The 17,274-nt window shown below is 40.1% G+C and overlaps 1 protein-coding gene across 2 annotated transcripts in view; it reads right to left on the bottom strand.

The window, feature by feature from the left end:
• Positions 1 to 2,515: 2,515 nt before the first annotated feature.
• Positions 2,516 to 17,274, bottom strand: part of LOC117810102 (insulin-like growth factor 1 receptor) — a 55,577-nt gene continuing 40,818 nt past the window's right edge. Inside the window, exons 8-21 of one of the 2 annotated variants that reach the window (XM_034679706.1) lie at positions 16,638 to 16,870; positions 15,922 to 16,089; positions 15,229 to 15,436; positions 14,828 to 15,132; positions 14,466 to 14,599; positions 13,962 to 14,121; positions 13,780 to 13,879; positions 12,336 to 12,406; positions 12,011 to 12,240; positions 11,805 to 11,912; positions 11,496 to 11,658; positions 10,874 to 11,003; positions 10,604 to 10,738; positions 2,516 to 8,310 (exon numbers count right to left, since the gene is read on the bottom strand). In XM_034679706.1, coding sequence (XP_034535597.1) covers positions 7,794 to 8,310; positions 10,604 to 10,738; positions 10,874 to 11,003; positions 11,496 to 11,658; positions 11,805 to 11,912; positions 12,011 to 12,240; positions 12,336 to 12,406; positions 13,780 to 13,879; positions 13,962 to 14,121; positions 14,466 to 14,599; positions 14,828 to 15,132; positions 15,229 to 15,436; positions 15,922 to 16,089; positions 16,638 to 16,870 — 2,662 coding nt within the window. In that variant the 3' untranslated portion in view covers positions 2,516 to 7,793. The remainder of the gene's footprint in view (positions 8,311 to 10,603; positions 10,739 to 10,873; positions 11,004 to 11,495; positions 11,659 to 11,804; positions 11,913 to 12,010; positions 12,241 to 12,335; positions 12,407 to 13,779; positions 13,880 to 13,961; positions 14,122 to 14,465; positions 14,600 to 14,827; positions 15,133 to 15,228; positions 15,437 to 15,921; positions 16,090 to 16,637; positions 16,871 to 17,274) is intronic. The other variant, XM_034679707.1, reaches the window with a different exon arrangement.

Raw genomic sequence — 17,274 nt, 5'->3', positions numbered from 1 at the left:
AAAGATCTAGACAAGAGGAAACAAGATCAGTAAGAGTAACAAGTGCTTCAAGTCAATTTGGGTGCAGGTACTGCCAAGCAGTGTGAAGGCAATGCACAAAAGTAAATAAGGATTGCATTTTTTTTATTTATTTATTTTATTAATAAAATAAGGAACATCTGCAATGAAGCAACCAAACAATTTAAGACCTTCCATGGACAACATATTTTATGTCGTTCTGACTTTTTCAAATCCAGATTAGTTTCAATTAGTCCTAAAAGCTAGTTTGGTTGCAAAGTGTAGTTCTTTATTTTTCATGATGAGTTTTACTTTTATTTATTTATTTATTTATTGCACATATAAAAGAACAAAACAGAACATTGCTGTTCAATAACATGAGCCAAGATATAACAGCTAAATTCAATAATAAAACTAACCACTAACGTATGCAGGAGTAGCAAAAAAAAACAAACCCTAACAGGCTTGTTGATGGCCCTCCAAAGAAAATAATCAACACAAAGACAAAGTATCAATGTAGAACAGAATATCTACCTACAAAACAAAAAAAGGTTAATAAGAGGGAGTAATATTTAAATAATGATGAAAAGAAAAGAAGGGAAAGTTAAAAAACAAACAAGAAAAACCACCCCAGAATATTTATTTAAAAGTTAGGAAAGTAGGGAGAGTGTGTGTTTGTAACTATGCATTAAAAAATTGTATCATGTTGTATTACTTAACTCACCTAATAGAAAGTGTAGGGTTTGTTTCTTGAATTAGTTGAAACTTGTGTTACTTGTTATATGACCAGGTAAACTGTTCCAAAAGTGAGGGCCTCTGTATCTGATGGAAAACTGAGAAAATGTTGTCCGAAAGAAAGCTGGATGGAGTTTATTTTCAGACCTTGTTTGGTAAAGATGGATCTGAGAGTTAAACAGAAATAAATCCTGAAAGCTTGCTGGGAGTAAGTTGTGAATTTGTTGAAAGACAAAAATATTAATTTGTAGATGGTGAAGATCAAAGATGGGGAGGATTCCTAAGGATTGAAAAATGGGAGTAGAACTACTGAATCGGCCGAAAAAGTGATTTTAATAAAAGGCTTCTGCAGAAACCAAATAATACTGAGGTTACTTTTAAAGGTGCTAGCCCAAACAATGTTGCAGTAAGATATCTAAGGATAAATCATAGTGTAATACAAATTAAGAAGGATTTTTGGCTTGGACTTTAGTCTTCATTAATTTGAATGTTAGTTGTAGTTTTTTGTAATATATGGTACTTTCATGAGATTAGATACAATTTACCTGTTGGTTGGATGCTTGGGTATTATACAGTCTTTGAGTGAAACACAAAAGACTAAAACCAAAAACTTCAGACCATTTAAAAAATGTATGTTCAAATACAAAATATACAGACAAAATCATGAAGGATGTATGTCAGTTAGTGTGCCTGTGTCTTAAATATAATAGACAAAGACAAAAACTAAGTTTTTAAAAAAAAAAGTTGTTATTTTTAACTGAGCTTTGTAAACAAACAAACAGTTTCTATTAGTTATTTTATTGTTTTTTGTTTTATGTCAGAAAAATTAAATGTTTTCAATTCAAATACTTGAATCTACATCAAATGTTACAAAGAGTTATGACAAGTCACACCTCACTTTTTGTTTCACCACCCACACATAAAACAGTGCAAAATGAAGAGGAAGTTGCATGTTGCGGTGTCACTTTTAATAACTGCCTCTGTAGAGGTGGCTTTTTGGTTTCAGTTTGCTGTCACACGCTGTATTTATGCAGACAATGTTGCAAATCATTCTAAAGATACAGAAATGTGTTTGAAAAGATGTGTCTTATAATGTTTCAGTGTGTAGAGCCACAGACATAATGTTCATGTGTTGATGTGTTTGGGGAAGGGAAGGGAAGACTTGAACATATTTTAACCTACAAAAGGGGAGACCTGTAAAAGAAGTTTGGGAACCAAAGCGACCACTCATCCAAACAACGTCTTTGCCCTGTTTACTGTAAAAAAAAAAAAAAAAAAATTAAAAAAAAGTCATTTTTAGGATTTCAACTTATTTTGGTGCTTTATTTTGGGATAACACTGACTTTCCTGTGATAATGAATGTATCATTGTAACATCAGACGATCATAACTCATATCCCCAGAGTTGCAAAAGAACAAAGCTTAACTTACCTCATTAGTGTGGTCAACGGCAGCATGGCACTTATTAGTTTACCAGATCTCCCAAAAGTGATCCCATTATCACAAGAAAATAATTTAAAACTACCAATCACAGGGAAACGGAGTGAATTAAATGTATGGATGTATGTCTGCCTGGCACTTCGGCAGCTTAGAAAGGACAATTGTAAATCTGTAATAAAAATTAAAAAAAGTAACTACCTTTAATGAAGTCTTAATTTATATCTGCAGCCATGTGGAGTAAATGCTGTTATCTTAGAGTACTCCTGTGATATCATCATTCTGTTTTATTTTCACGTTCCCGAATGTTTTGTGCTACAAATGATACACACGTTCTCACACACAAAACAGTTTGCATACATTTTTATTCATCTTAAATCTCGTGTAGAAAATCAGAGAAACAGACATTCTCTTTTCCTTCAGCCGATAATTTTCCCCAGTACTCAGAATATATTGATAATCAGGAAAAATTCTTACAACAGCATGTACAAAAGAAAGCAAAATGAAACCTCAGTCTAAGAGATCATTTCAATAGAAACTTAAAAGTTGGAAGGCTATGAATAATTTACACACACCAAAAAGTCGGTAACAAATTGGCCATCAATGTAACGAAAGGAAAAAAAAACAAAAAAAACAGAGATTTGTTAGATTTTATGTCCGCTCTGTGAGGTGTTCCAGTGGTAAAAGTGAGGCAAAAAATCAGACCACAAACACATAAATACACATCCTGATCAGTCGGCTCTGTTTGGGGGAGTTTGAATTAAAACCAGTAACTCTCCCAGCCTCAAACTACAAACTTGCTGTGATAGGGGAGGAGGAAGACGGTCTAATAAACACCTGCCTGTGAGTCCTGTTTTGTCAGTAAAAAAAAACTGGAGTTATTGTGGAAAAAGAAGTAAATAATCTGATTAGTTTTCTGTTCGAGAGGACAATGCTTTGTGATCATTTCCACTGTACTGAATACTGTCATTGTTAATTAAATGTCCATCAACTTGGTAAACATTGTGACAAAATGTTAGTTTCCGTCTGTATTCTGTATCAGTGGGCTAAATAACATGGAGGCTATTTTAATATTGGATCCTGTCCTGTAATCCAGGCAACAGCAGCAGAGCTGGTGAGAGCATCTCTTAGAGATTCTACAAAGTAACTTGCACCATTCACTGTAGTGATAAAAGCAACAATATTAAAAGTTGTGACTGTTGCCTCGTTTATGTTTAGTGTGTTGACTGCAAAGCCTTGTGAAGGAGTGCTGAATGAGGACAGAAGTTGACGTAAAACTGCTCTCGTGTTACCTTCAATGGAAGTGTTCTGAGTAATGTGAAATAAAACAATAAAGCTAATGTTTGATCACGACACGCACATTAATCAAAATGTTCAGTTTGTTTATTCTTGCAGTTAGTAGGCTGATCAGAATCAGAAGAATCACAGGGACTATTTAAGATGTTTACATAAATCATCTTTCAACCAATATTTTGTGTTAACCTGTTCATGTCTTTAACTGGGAGCTGGGTAATAAGCTCCCACTGTACTGTGGTGGGCAGGGGTTTATGCAAATTCAAATCCCTCCAGGGTGAGACCAGATCCTGACATGACCCTGCTTGCCCTGTCAGGACTCTAATTCACATCACCACCTGCTCACCAGACATAATCCCTCACTTATCACCTCTCTGACCACGTGTGCTCAAACTGAGAATGTAGAATTTATAGCAGAGCTGTTGGATAAAGTTAGGTGATGTGTGTAGGTGTAAATACACATATCACATGCAGGTGTATCATACCAAAGCATTGATGTCAGAGCTGAGCACTGATTTGATTTGGTTTTAAAATTCCAGGTTTGCTGTAAAGACGTGTTTTCAGACGGATTATTCTTAATCTATGGGACGCTTTGTGCCAGAAATGCCAAATGTATGACAGCATGTACATATTTGTCTATCATTATCACTATGCTACGTTGTAACACCTTTTATTTTATTAAGACGGATGCATCTATTTTAATAATGGCTGAGACAAGCAAAAAGTGGAACCACATCCATCTGTATGAAAAGGAACATATATTTTAAATTGGTCATAAACCTTTTGATCATGTATCTGGAGGAGGATATTTCCAGTCATGAAGACTGAAGAGAATTTAAAATGCAATGCAGTTGTTTCAGAGAACATTTCAAATTGATGGTGATACTCGAGAGGCACAATCAGAGCAGTGCAAAGGCAGCTGGAGGATTTATGATCTACACAAGACTGAATGGTTTTTGTTGATATCAAGACAGGAATCTGTTTTTGTCAGAGTGACCAGGATACTTGTTTTCCATCATGTTTCTGTTCCCCCTCCCCCTCCAGGATGGTTCGGTTTGTGGTTTGAATTTGACCGTATTAACAGCACTCAGTGAGATCGTCTGTACAGCCGGACAACAGAGATGAGATGTTTTGTGTTTTTTCTGTACATGTAAATAGATTGAAATAAAAAAAACAAACAGTGAGGTAGATGGATGGTTGAAGGGAAAACAAAACCTTCCCCCCAAAATAGCAAAAGAACATCAAAGTACCAGAGGGAATAAAAAAATGTGAGGGGGATTTGTACAGTGATTTACACTTCACAAAACAAAAACAACATAAATAATGGAGGAATATCCACGCCGGGGTTTCAAACTTTTCTGAGGTGAATTTGCCTTTAATATCTGGTCCTTATAGTCCTCTGTGATCGTACTCGTCTTCATATGTTTGTGTGTGTCTTCAGAAAACCTTGATACAGTCTGTTTAATGCTCAGATGTTCAGCACAGGTATCTCCAGGTACAATAATCCTCTGATCAGCTGTGCCTCTCTTTTTTAGTGAAACACGTTCAAAAGAAGAAGAAAATGAGAGCGTCACTCTCTGTTATGAAATGTTATTTTCCCCAAAGCAAATCTCTCGGTTCTGTAAGATAATTCCACTTAATTCTCAAACCTATTCAACTTCAGCAACCATCAACAAAAAGGATAAATATGGTGGATTGTTCCAGCAGCATCCAGATAAAAAGAAAGATTAAAGAGGGGTGTTGGTTGGCAGAAAGTGAAGCTATCCTACAGCTGGAGGTTTGTACTTGTCTTCTGATATACAAGATGAAAATCAAGTTTGTTGCTACATTTGATCAATTCTATGCATTATCTTGTACTATGTCATAACACAGTACAAACACACAGAAGCCTGAAACTGACAGATGTAATAAAAGGTTATCAGATGAGCCAAAAAGACACCTGGATTCATCAACAAGCGAGGGAAGTGAAGAGAAATGCAAAGCCGTACACTTCACCTTCCTTTCACCTATTTGAACTTTGTTTTACTTCTTTCCCCACATAGTCCCCATGAACTCTGGACCTTTTTCAATTTTGGGCACTTGGGCCTTTAATTAGAGACAGGACAGTGGACAGAGAAGCAAACTGGGGAGAGGGAGAGGGAGAGGGAGAGGGAGAGGGAGAGGGAGAGACATTGTTTAATGTCAATTTTCTCATTAAAAAACAAACTGAGCTGACAGTAGAATTAGTGACTCAGTTGGTAGCTGGTTTAAATGATTTACCATTGTTCAAAAGTTGACAGTTAATAAGCCCCAAAACCAGCGCAAGGGCGAGGGCGAGAAGACAAATGAAGAAGATCTTGTGAAATATCAGAAAACAGAAATAACCTCAGTTCTAATGTTTAGAATGTTTTTGTAATTTCTGTTAGCAGCCCATAAGTGCATAAGAAAAAGGCATGGCTCATTAATTGAAGGTATTTCTTGTACTTTTATCAACATTTTTGGACTTGCCTGATAACCTTTTACTACTCTCTGTAAGTGCTCAGTGCGTGCAGGGACCAACCAGAACTGGAACTTTTCATGTTCTTGTTTTTAAAAAAAACTGCTCCTGCCTAATCTAACCTCTGGAAAGGAAAGGAAATGAACAGATTCAGAGGGACATAGAATCAGACAGAGGTTAAAACACACACACATATCAGGCTGGATGTTTCTGACGTATATGACAGTACAAAATAAAAAAGGGAAGAAAAAAAGAAAACAAAAGGAAAGTAGAAAAGGATTTAACTTTTCTCTTTGACCTGAGATTAAGTCGGGCCTCAGCTGTGATGCCTCACCTCAAACCTCTGAGTTTAAACCCTCAAAGGAGAGAGGTGGAGGCGTCCCGAGAGAACACGAGAGCATGGATGGTTCTTCCGGTACCATAAGTGTCCTGTAGTCAGTCGTGAGGAGAAGTTAGCGGTGTTTCAAACACAAGGCAAACTGTCGTACCTTTACGGGAACACAGAAATGAAACCAGCTCAGAGACGTTTTTACACAGTAACAAACATTAAAAAATGGACTGTAGTGGAAACGTTCGTAGATCTGACCTGAAGGAGTTTTTTTCTCTTTTTATATATAGATATTAACTATTTTACAACCACAAGAGAAATAAGGAATAGCAGCTTCTTTCTGTACATGATGAATGTCTCCAACCGTATAAAAGTTAGAAAAGTGACACAAACAACTGGTGCGTACATAAATGCTCTGCCCACCTAGAGATGTCGTAAATGTGGAGACTAATGGCTAGTCTACAAAAATACCTGTTTACAACAACAAGGACACCTCCTGATCCAGAGGCATTACAGATATAGTGTTCATATTTGTTTTCTTCTGAATGCTCTTCCCTCTGCAGTCCTTGCTTCAAATAATTATTTTTTTTGCTTCTTTATAGACTGGATTTGGCGTTAAAACCGTAACAGAACAGCACTTTGTGAGAGGATGTGGCTCGACTTCAGATATACTGATGAAACCAAGGTCCATGATGTCAATTTAATAGAGAACAGAAGCTGTAGATATCGAAAAAGCAACAGAGGAGTAGTGTAAAACTGTGAAGGGAAGGTCAAATCCCTTTGATCACAGATTTTGTTTAATGGCGAAGCAACACATCAGAGGTTGTGTCGCTTCCATTTTTAATCTGGCGTGTTGTGGGATTACAGGGTAAGACTGCAAGAGAGAGAATTTTTTAAAAAAGTACAATTTTGGCAATAAATTTGGCAGATTTAACTCAACTCCCTCTGGTTATTTCTTGCAGCTGACCCAACATGTCACCAGCCCTGCAACGCAAGAACACTACTAAACAACCAGAAGAGGCCCCTGACCTCTCTGAAGTGCTTTTACTTTAGATATGCTTTCATATCAAACAATTTCAACTTAATGCCCGCTCTAAAGCGACCAAAATGGTGTTTGTTAATAAAGGCCTACACATTTTGTTTTCCCATTTGGAAACACATGTATAAAAAGTAACAAATAACAAATTTATAAAATAAGTTCAGCCATAAAGAGAGAGACAGATCTCCCACAAATTCTTTTTTTCTTTCCTTTATCGTTCTTTTGGTGTTCCCACTCAGCAGAGAGGGCAGTGTCACGTCTAACAGCCAGCTGGTAGAAACCAAAACTAGAACCATGTGAACGAAGTGTGTGAAGGTACAGCAGAACATGGACTTAGTGACAGTTTTCTCCTCCTTCCTGTGAGTCTTTTCTCCTCACTGAGAGGCCACATCCAGATAGTGGAAATGGATTTGCTTTATGTGATTTTTAAAAAAAGAAGATCCCACACCCTGAGGTGGGTGTGCAGTCCGGTTGGGTGTCTCTGTCCAATCAGCAGGCAGAGGACTGCGGGAGAGGCATGGTGCGTTCATTTTTGCGACCTCCGTTCATGTGCGCATACGGCGGCAGCTCATCCAGAGTCGGCCGCGCAGGTGCCGTCCCGAGCCCCGATGCTGCTGCAAGACCCGCCCCTGAAAGCCCATTGGCCGCCTGTTGGCCGGACGGCTGCTTGTCCATGGCAGAGGCTGACGTGCAGGGAGAGGAGGGGGAGCTGGGGGCTAGCGAGGGAGCAGGTGGAACCTCGGAGCCCGGTGTGGGAGGGGTCTGTTGGGGGACTGTGGATTGTTGCAGCTGTGATGAGGAAGCGGGGTCCAGAGGGACGTCGTCCATGTCGTCCATCTTTTCCAGGTGAAGCTGTGGAGCATCGGGCGGCTTGTTGTCGGCGCTGTAGAAGAAACTGGCCTCCCTGAAAGAAGGTTCCAGCTCGTCTTTGATGCTGCTGATGATCTCCACAAAGGCAGGACGCATCTTAGGATTGTACTGCCAACACATTCGCATCAGCTCAAACCTACAGACACACACACACACACACAGACACACAAACACAGACACACACAGGTTAGCTCAGGGACATGTTTTCCTGTAGTACTGGCTCCATCCAGAGGAACTGTACCTTCCTACTGACAAGCCAATATTGACTTTTGCCAAATGTTTGCTCTCGGTTGCTAAAACTGCAGCGTGTGAGCCCTGGACTCCTTGTCAATGAAGCAGAGAGCTGATGCTGCTCTCACCTGGTTCCCACAGCTGACACGGTAGCTTTACATCAAGCCTGCATCTGACAGGGTGTCATATCATGACACTAACATTTATGTTGAACCAAAGGTAGCAAATTCTTTCTCTAACAGTATGACATCGTTTTGATATTATTTAGGATAGTTAACAGGAATGCAGATCCATTCCATTACAAGTTTATACTTATTCAGCGACAGAACTAAGAGCATGGGATCATGTGAAATGAGGTCTCTTTGGCTTGTTTTGTGTCTTATTCAATACAGCATGGTGTTTATTTTGTATATTATGGTCCCATTTGGCCTAACATTGATTGCAGTGGTGGACAGTAAAAGAGTAAATTTACTTGAGTACATTTTTTGAGTATCTGTACTTTCCTTGCATATTTTATTTTTACTTTATTTTATTTCATTTTATTTTATTTTATTTTATACTATTTTACCCTTGTCCTTGCTATTATTACTGTTATTATATTTTTTAACTATGTTAGTACATTGTTGTATTCCCCTGTCCCGTGTTGTAAGCTGCTGTAACAAAAGAATTTCCCCCAAAGGGGGACAAATAAAGTATATCTCTATCTCTATCTTTATTCTTTTTTGGGGGAACTTATTATTTTTACCCCACTACATTGAGAAGACAGTTATTGTGCTTTTGACTCCACTACATTTCTATCAATGCTCTTGTTACTCACTACTTTAGCTTTGAAGCCAGCTCATGAATTTCCTTCTCTTTTCTGAAATATGATCCCTAAGACAGTGTAGTTCTGTTTGTCTCAGTGGTTTAGTCGTACGTCTCCACGGTTGAACGTGGAGCAAACACAGAGCATATTTCACTCAGATCAAGCAGTTCTCGTAGAGGAGGTAATGATGGCTATAATTCTCCACATGAGCACCCGTGGCCATATCTTCAGCCCATGTTAGATGTTTTTAAAATGAAGAATGATACGTATCGTTTGAAATGTTCTCCCTGTTTCAGACATACAAACATTCACTGTCCAACCTGAGAAAGCGTGTAGAGCTACGTAACATTTGTTTCATTCCAGATGAATATTTAAAACTAAGTTGTCTGTGCTTTGAGTAACTAAGTTTCTGTTTTTATTCCATGGAATAGTTTTTAGAGATTTCAAGTAATGGTTTCTAAATAAACATAATGTAACCGAATGTACTCCTATGTATTCTTGACTGCCATCATGCTTTGTGAAAATACAACGTTTTAAGATGTTTTTAAGAAGTACTTTGAATACTTAAGTATTTTTAAAAGGAAGTACTTCAGGACTTTAACGCAAGTAATTATTTGACAGAGCAACGTTCACTTGTATTGGAGTAATATTTGACCTGGAGGGTCTATACTGTGACTTAATTAATGAAGCTGTGTACTCTGTCCACCACTGATTGATAGTAAACCATGGTATGCTTTATGGCAGGGCTGCCTTGTGATTGACAAGTTGCTACCACAGTGACCTGGTAAATAACTTATTCAAGAATCAATTTATTTTGTGAATTATGAAAGCTAACTGAGCTAATGCTACACCAATGTTGTTTGGTTATTTAGTATTTGATTGAAACTGCTCTATAGGTCCACTCCCTTATCCAAATATGATAACAAGCACTACATTAAAAAGCCAGAACAGCATTTCCTTCTTCTGTCTGTTTTTTTTAGAATGTGTTTATGGACAACACATATCAAAATATTGGATAGGCCTTTGCTTTACGTGAATTCACCTCATGCTTCATGTTTTCTTGTAAGTAGCCAAACTTTTCTGCCCTACTCTTAGATTCTATGAGCTAACATGATGGCTGTTTCTTTTTTAGGAACAACACAACACAAGCAGCTGTGGAGAGCACGCAGTCCCACAGAAACAAACAGATGAGCTGTAGATGAAATCAGCACTGTGGTATGGAAATCCCATTGACCACAGGCTGAAAGGCAGAAGTGCTGCTTCATTGTTTATTCAAATGAACAGCAGTCACTCCTGACTTCAATAGCAAAGCAGAGGAAACATGTTGAACAGGAAGACTTTGTTGATCAAAAATGTGATGAGTCTTAATACTGTCTGAGTGTTAGAGTCTTACAGCATGTCAGGACAGTTCTGGGGTTTCTCCAGCAGGCCTCCCTCCATCACAAAGCGGAGCACCTGCTCGTTGGACAGACCCTGGTAGGGCTGCTCTGCCAGAGTGGCTATCTCCCACAACACAACCCCAAATGACCTGCACATATGAGAAGGAGGAGGAGGTTAAATGAGTGCGCGTTACAGTATCATCACCATACCTGGAGCATTTAGCTGTAAACACTGAAAATGTATGTTTGTGTGTGTGTGTTTGTGTGTGTGTGCATCTGCTCACCAGACATCAGAGTTCGTAGTGAAGACTCCATCCTTCAGAGACTCAGGTGACATCCAGCGGACAGGGAGTAAACCTTTGCCACCTTTGCGGTAGTAATCTGTCTCGTAGATGTCTCTGGTCATTCCAAAATCTACACACAGACACACAAACAAGAGAAGGTTACCCAAAGAGAACAAAACCTGCAGATCGTGAAAATAAGATTGCTCATAGACCGCTGAATCAGAGGCAGTGTTAATATGTTCATGCTTCTTGTTGTTGCTGTGTGGCTGCATTTCCACAAGAGGGCGCTTTTTTACCCAGCTCACAAGCCTAGATATTACTCTACAGTGACTAGAAAACATTGTTGTAGCTGCAGACCTTTAACTTGGTGATTACATTAGTCTTGACTATATTAAATGCAATGAGGATACTATCCTCTAATAGGGAAAAATCTCATTGTAACTCAACACACGTCTACGGATCCACACATTTACCCTCCCTTTACTGGCATCAAGGTTAACCTCATGATTTGATTGTGCATGTACATCACACATTTCTCTCTTATTTGCAAACCATCAACTCCCTCACGCATCTGCTCCCAGGCAGATCACATCAACCTCTGACCTCCTTTAAGGTCGTTTACCTCCTATCTTTACAGTGAAGTCCTCTGCCACCATGCAGTTCCTGGCTGCCAGGTCTCTGTGGACAAACTTATTGGCATTGAGGTAAGCCATGCCGTCAGCGATCTGTCCAGCCATCTGAAGCATCTTCTTCAGAGGAGGGAGAGACAGACTTGACCACTGTTGCTGGAGACACAGAGGAGAGAGTGTCAGACCTTAGAGGAAGAATAAGGTCCTACAGCTGAGCCACGTGCTCAAAGCTTCATCAGAGTATCTGTATTTCAAAAGTTGATCATAAAAACAGGCTTTGGTCATTCATCACATTCTGATACCTCTTTTGGTCGGAGGGAACGTAAGTAACTCTTCAGATCTCCTCGTGTCATCAGCTCCATGATGACCAGGGTGGGCTGACCCTGAGACACCACTCCCAGGAGACGGACCTGCACCAAACACAGCATGACATTGTCAGCATAACATAAGAGATGAACTCTCACTGCTCTGTATGATCTTGGTTCTGTTTGTTTGTTCGTGTACACACCACGTGGTGACAGTTGAATTCCTTCATGACGGATGCTTCATTGAGAAACTCTATTCTCTCCCTCATGCTGGCTGATTCGTTGACGGTCTTAATGGCGACACGAGTTTCTGGTTCGTCTTTGACCACGCCCTTCGCCAGGCCCTCGTACACCATGCCAAAGGACCCCTGACCGAGCTCACGACTCAGAGCGATCTTCTCCCGAGCCACCTCCCACTCATCGGGAACATACACTGCAGAAGAAGTCAATAAATGAGTGAAACTCTCCATAGATTTTGAAGTTATTCTGAAAACAGTAATAAAACTACATTCATCACATGTCACTCACTTTCTGCGGCACTGAAGTATTCAGGGTTAACAGAGGCGTACAGGACTCCATTTCCAAGCCGGTCACTGTTTCTGACCAAACAAAAACAAAAGTGTTTACAGGCACACAAACACGCTCACACATACCTCCACGCACACACACATGTAGTCATTCCTTTGGGATATGCATGGTGTATAATCATACACATCACAGTGCTGGACTCCAAAGAATATGGCAAAACACAAAAATGAAACATTTGTGCACTTTAAAAACACTGATTCTAAACTCAGAGAGAACTCTCTGAACTTTTTCAACTATAGCAGCATGTGAGTTTTTAATTTCTTGAGCAAATCTATTCTTTATATCAATCTTTAAATGAACTAGGAACACTTTTTTTTTTTTTTTTTACTAATTTAAGTTTTTCCTTGTGAAACCAGGACCTAAATATTACACAATAAACCACAAATACAGAAGGGCAAAAAAAGTCAAAATAAAATAAAAATTCTGAGCTTTTTATGTCATTTGTTTGTTGGAGGATAGCGGATAGAGGTATTTAACTTTGGTCTGTTCGTCCGTTTAAGTGGTGTGCAGAGGTGTCAAAAGTATTCACATTCATTACTCAGGTAGAAGTATAGATACTAGGGTTTAAAAAGACTTCTGTAGAAGTTAAAGTATCAACTCAAGCTTTTTACTCAAGTAAAAGTGTAAAAGCACTGGTTTCAAAACTACTTAAAGTATAAAAGTAATGTAAGGGGGGGAAAAATGTCATTAAGGACAAAAGCTTAGGCTGCGCCACAGGGGCCTATAGTGCACTACCCACCTTCCCCAAAAAACTTGTTTCTAAAGGCCATAATGACAATAATGTTATATTAAAATGTTAATATTGAAATATTTGGGTTGCACCTGTTTCAGCTGCATTCATGCCAAATGAAAATGAACGCATTTAGTACAATGCAAATACATTAAAGAACATATATGTGTACTACTGAGCATTATCGTATTTCATGGAGCGGAAGATATGATGACTAGTTGCCTATAAGTCTTGTAATGGTGGAAAAAGTCAAACTTCACAGGCATGTTACCTTTATTGGAATTATGTACATCCAAGCATCAAGCACCCACACACATCCAAGACCCGGAACTGCTGGTGTTGACCAAAAGGGTCTTACTCAACACGAAGGCTAGATCGCTTCAAACTAATCTAGGCTATATGTCTTAATAAAGTAACCAAAATGTTTGGTTACTTTATTAAGACACTATCACAACACGCACATAAATGTAACGAGGAAGAAACTTGGCCTCTTTTCGGATGGCGCGGTTTATCTGTATGTTTTTGTTTTTTGTGTGTTTTGTTAAGCTGTAAGTTTTATTTGGCTTATCTGTGATTTAATGTATTTTCATAAAAGACATTAAACAAATGCTGTATTGTACACAGACATGTATCAGCACCAAGAAGTGCACACACCTTTTCCTGTTGAGGACCACCAGCATCGCCGCTAAAATGCAGATCAAGATGACGATGGCGATGGGAACAAAAATCATAGCGTAGAGGACGTTTTCGTAGCCTGTTGGATCAAAACGTAAAATTAATTCATTATTCCTCTTAAAAAGATGTCTGTGCTGTCAGAAAGTTTGTCTGTTCCTTACGTTCAGCCACGTAGAGATCCAGAGGTTGAGTCCAGGAGCCGTTTCCTGCCAGCGATGTTGCTCTCACTCTGACCGAGTAGTTTCCTGGGCCGAGGTTTGAGAGCCGAACTCCTCGCTGGGCCTGATACATCTGACCAGAGACACACTCGTGCTTCTCCGTCTAACACAAACACATACAAATAAATCTCATTGTACATTGAATATGACTAACAACAGAATTCTGATTTACTAAAACATCATCTGGAAAAGAAGGCTGAAATTTTATGTACAATGTCTGAGGGGCTAATTACCAGTCTGACCAGTACAATGTGCTTTACCCAAAGTGTGGTTTAAGTACAGAACATTCATGTAGCACAGTGGGCTCATGAGAAGACAAAAATTGATCAAACAAAAAACTAAAATATATAATTATCTACTATCAAGGGCAAAACGAACACAGACGAATACAGTCTGGTATCTTAAAAGGACATATTGATTTCCCTCCAACGAAACAGCTGGGCTTACCTCAGCACCCAGTTTGAACTTGATCTCATACATGAGGATGAGTCCGTTGGGGTGGTGCGGCTCTGGCCAGCGCAGAAACACCCAGTCCTCGTGGCCCTCCCAGGTCACCGGGCCGGGGATGTCGTCAGCTTTCTCTGTAGAACCACAGGGAGGTCAGCTTAACATGGGGATTTTTTGAAACAGCCTTTTATGTGCCCAGGTTATTTTTATCATCTTTAGCAGGTAGTAAATCTCAGCATCCAGCAGCAGCACTAAGCTTTTTAAAAGAAATACAGACTTGGAAGACTTCAGTAAAAATACCACAGTGCTGTTCAAATGTCTTAATAAGCATGTAGCAAAAAACAGATCTATTCTCCTCGTACCTGCAGGCTTGGTTCTGGAGAACACAAACTCAGCAGCGCTGCAGCGCTGGACCTGTCGATTACAGGCGTGGATGTCGATGCGGTAAACTGTAAACGGCTGAAGGCCAGAGATCTGCAACTCCCGCTCTGTCACAGCTTGCTCGACAAACTCGAACTCTCTGTCCGCTGGCTCCGCGTCAGAATTACTGCTGTTACCAGCAGCTTGGATGGGAGGAACCGTACTGCTGTTGGTGTGCATGCGATTGCGGCGAGGGTGAGTGGAGTTGGCTATGCCGAAGAGATCTCTACGCCGGCGATCTGGTGGCCTGGAGGTGACCACAAGAAAATGGTTGGTCAAAAGAAGGGTTGACAGTTTTAAGGCAGTAACAGAAACATAAAAAGAACGATGGTGATGCGCTTACCTTGGTGTAAAAATAGAGTTGTGCAGGAAGTTTTCAAAGACTTTTCGGTATGAGGCGTCAGCAGCTTCGGCCTCCAGGTCCTCCACTGATTTGGGACAGGGGCAGCAGGGGCCTTTATCTGTCCCGTCAGGATCTGGTTTTGTCGGCTTGGTGTCCTCTTCTTGGTCTCCCACACCGATGGCAGCGATTCTGATGGGGATCTTCAGCTCTAGGGGAGAAAGCATAGGATTTGTTTTATGGTTGTAGACAACAACTAGCCCTTGTTTGTGTGCGTTCTGATCAGGGATAGACCGATAATCTACTGGGCTGATTATCAGCGCCGATATTCAGCATTTTGACGCATATCGGCATCAGCCTTTTTTTTTTAAATCTGAAGGCCGACAAGAGATTAATTTAAAACTGGGTTATTTTGGCTCTGATGCAGCCGCACCTCTCTGTCTGCTGTCACTACACCATCTGATTGGTTACACACAGAGACAGGGCACGTGCAACAGCCAATCAGCCAACAAGGAACTGCAGGGAGAAATGTAAGGGAGAACTTAAGGCTGCAACAAAGACATGCTCCTCCGCCTGCAGCAGTTACAGCTCCAAATATCGGTTATCGGCCTCCTTGACTACTAATAATCGGTATGGGCCCTGGAAAAATCCATATCGGTCTATCTCTAGTTCTGATGTGTGTTTTTGTGTTTGTACCTTTGGAGCAGTAGTTGTGCTGATACAGCTCTCTGTCTTCTGCTTGTTGCTGCCATCGAACCAGGTAGTAAGTCTGGTTTCCATTTGGTGAGATGGGGGGAGACCAACGCACCACCAGCTGTAAAGAGGAGTTGGAGTACGCTCGCACATCTTGAGGCATTGAGGGCGCTGCAACAGAGACACAAAAATAGAACTCAATTAAACAGATCTCAGTTTCACTTTGTGCCCGCTTATAATGAAAACCTGTTTTTTTTAAGAAGTTGTAGAAATGTTTCTTCCTACAGGCAGAGATTCTTTGTCTGTCGGTGCAGATGTTGTTCCCTGACATCACACCACTGCTACAAATGTACGACGCAGCTGTATTTATTTTGAAGCAGTCTTACATCTAATTATACTAACGTTTTTGTATATCAGCTTTTCCTCCATCTGTTTGACATGCAGCTGTGTTTACAAAAAGTCTTCCTCTCCATCTCCTTACAGCATGCTTGGATTACATCCAGAAATGCTATCATGCCTATAAGCAGAAATGTAAACACAGCAGCTGGCCGAGTCTTTGTATGTTCAGGTAAAGTGTACGCTTCATATCAAAGTTCATTGAAGTGTCAATGATTTCCAACAGCATGAGTCCATCAACACCTCTCTGATACCACTGTAGTCTCACAGTGACATCTTCAGATACAACACAACCTTCAACCTCTGATCCAGAAGTGATTTACCTGAAGGGCTGGTGCGAATGTAGACCACCTTGCTCTTGGCACCCTTGTGTTTGTCCTCCACCATGAGTGTGATGGCCTTCACGAACACTGCGTACTGTGTCCAAGGCTTCAAGCCGGACAGAAGGACTCCGGGGTCTGAGTCCTTGTCTGGGCTGAGCTCCACATCCACCATGTTCCAGCTATTTGAACCACATCCATCCTGGCCCTCGAACTCTGTGATGTTTTGGAATGGCCTGGAAGGAGTTAAAGTAGGAGGTTAACAATCATTAAGCTTTGTTGAATACATAAGTTTTCACAATTATTTTGTGTTGTTGATTTTTTGTTGACTCTTTTGTCTGAACCTGTAGTCACACACTTTAGGTCCATTAGAAGTTTAACTATCACTCCTTAATCATCACATCTTGTTGCATCCCAAAATCTTGTGATGGTTTGATGGCAACTGACGAATAAATGAGTCCTCTTTTTATATATCAGGTCCACAGAGACATTGCTTCACCTTCGGGAAAATTACATTGGGATCAAGGTGTAATGGGGTTTTTATAGTCCCATCTGTAAGAGGCAATGAAAAGAGGGCTAAAAGCCAAATTCCACCACATCCGTCACGGCACCGGATCTGATAGATTTCTATTCTAGTCTA

Source organism: Notolabrus celidotus, chromosome 3, assembly GCF_009762535.1.
Source record: "Notolabrus celidotus isolate fNotCel1 chromosome 3, fNotCel1.pri, whole genome shotgun sequence".
Lineage (NCBI taxonomy): Eukaryota > Metazoa > Chordata > Actinopteri > Labriformes > Labridae > Notolabrus > Notolabrus celidotus.
Note: the sequence above shows the minus strand (reverse complement) of the source record. Positions and strands in the feature narration are given on the sequence as shown.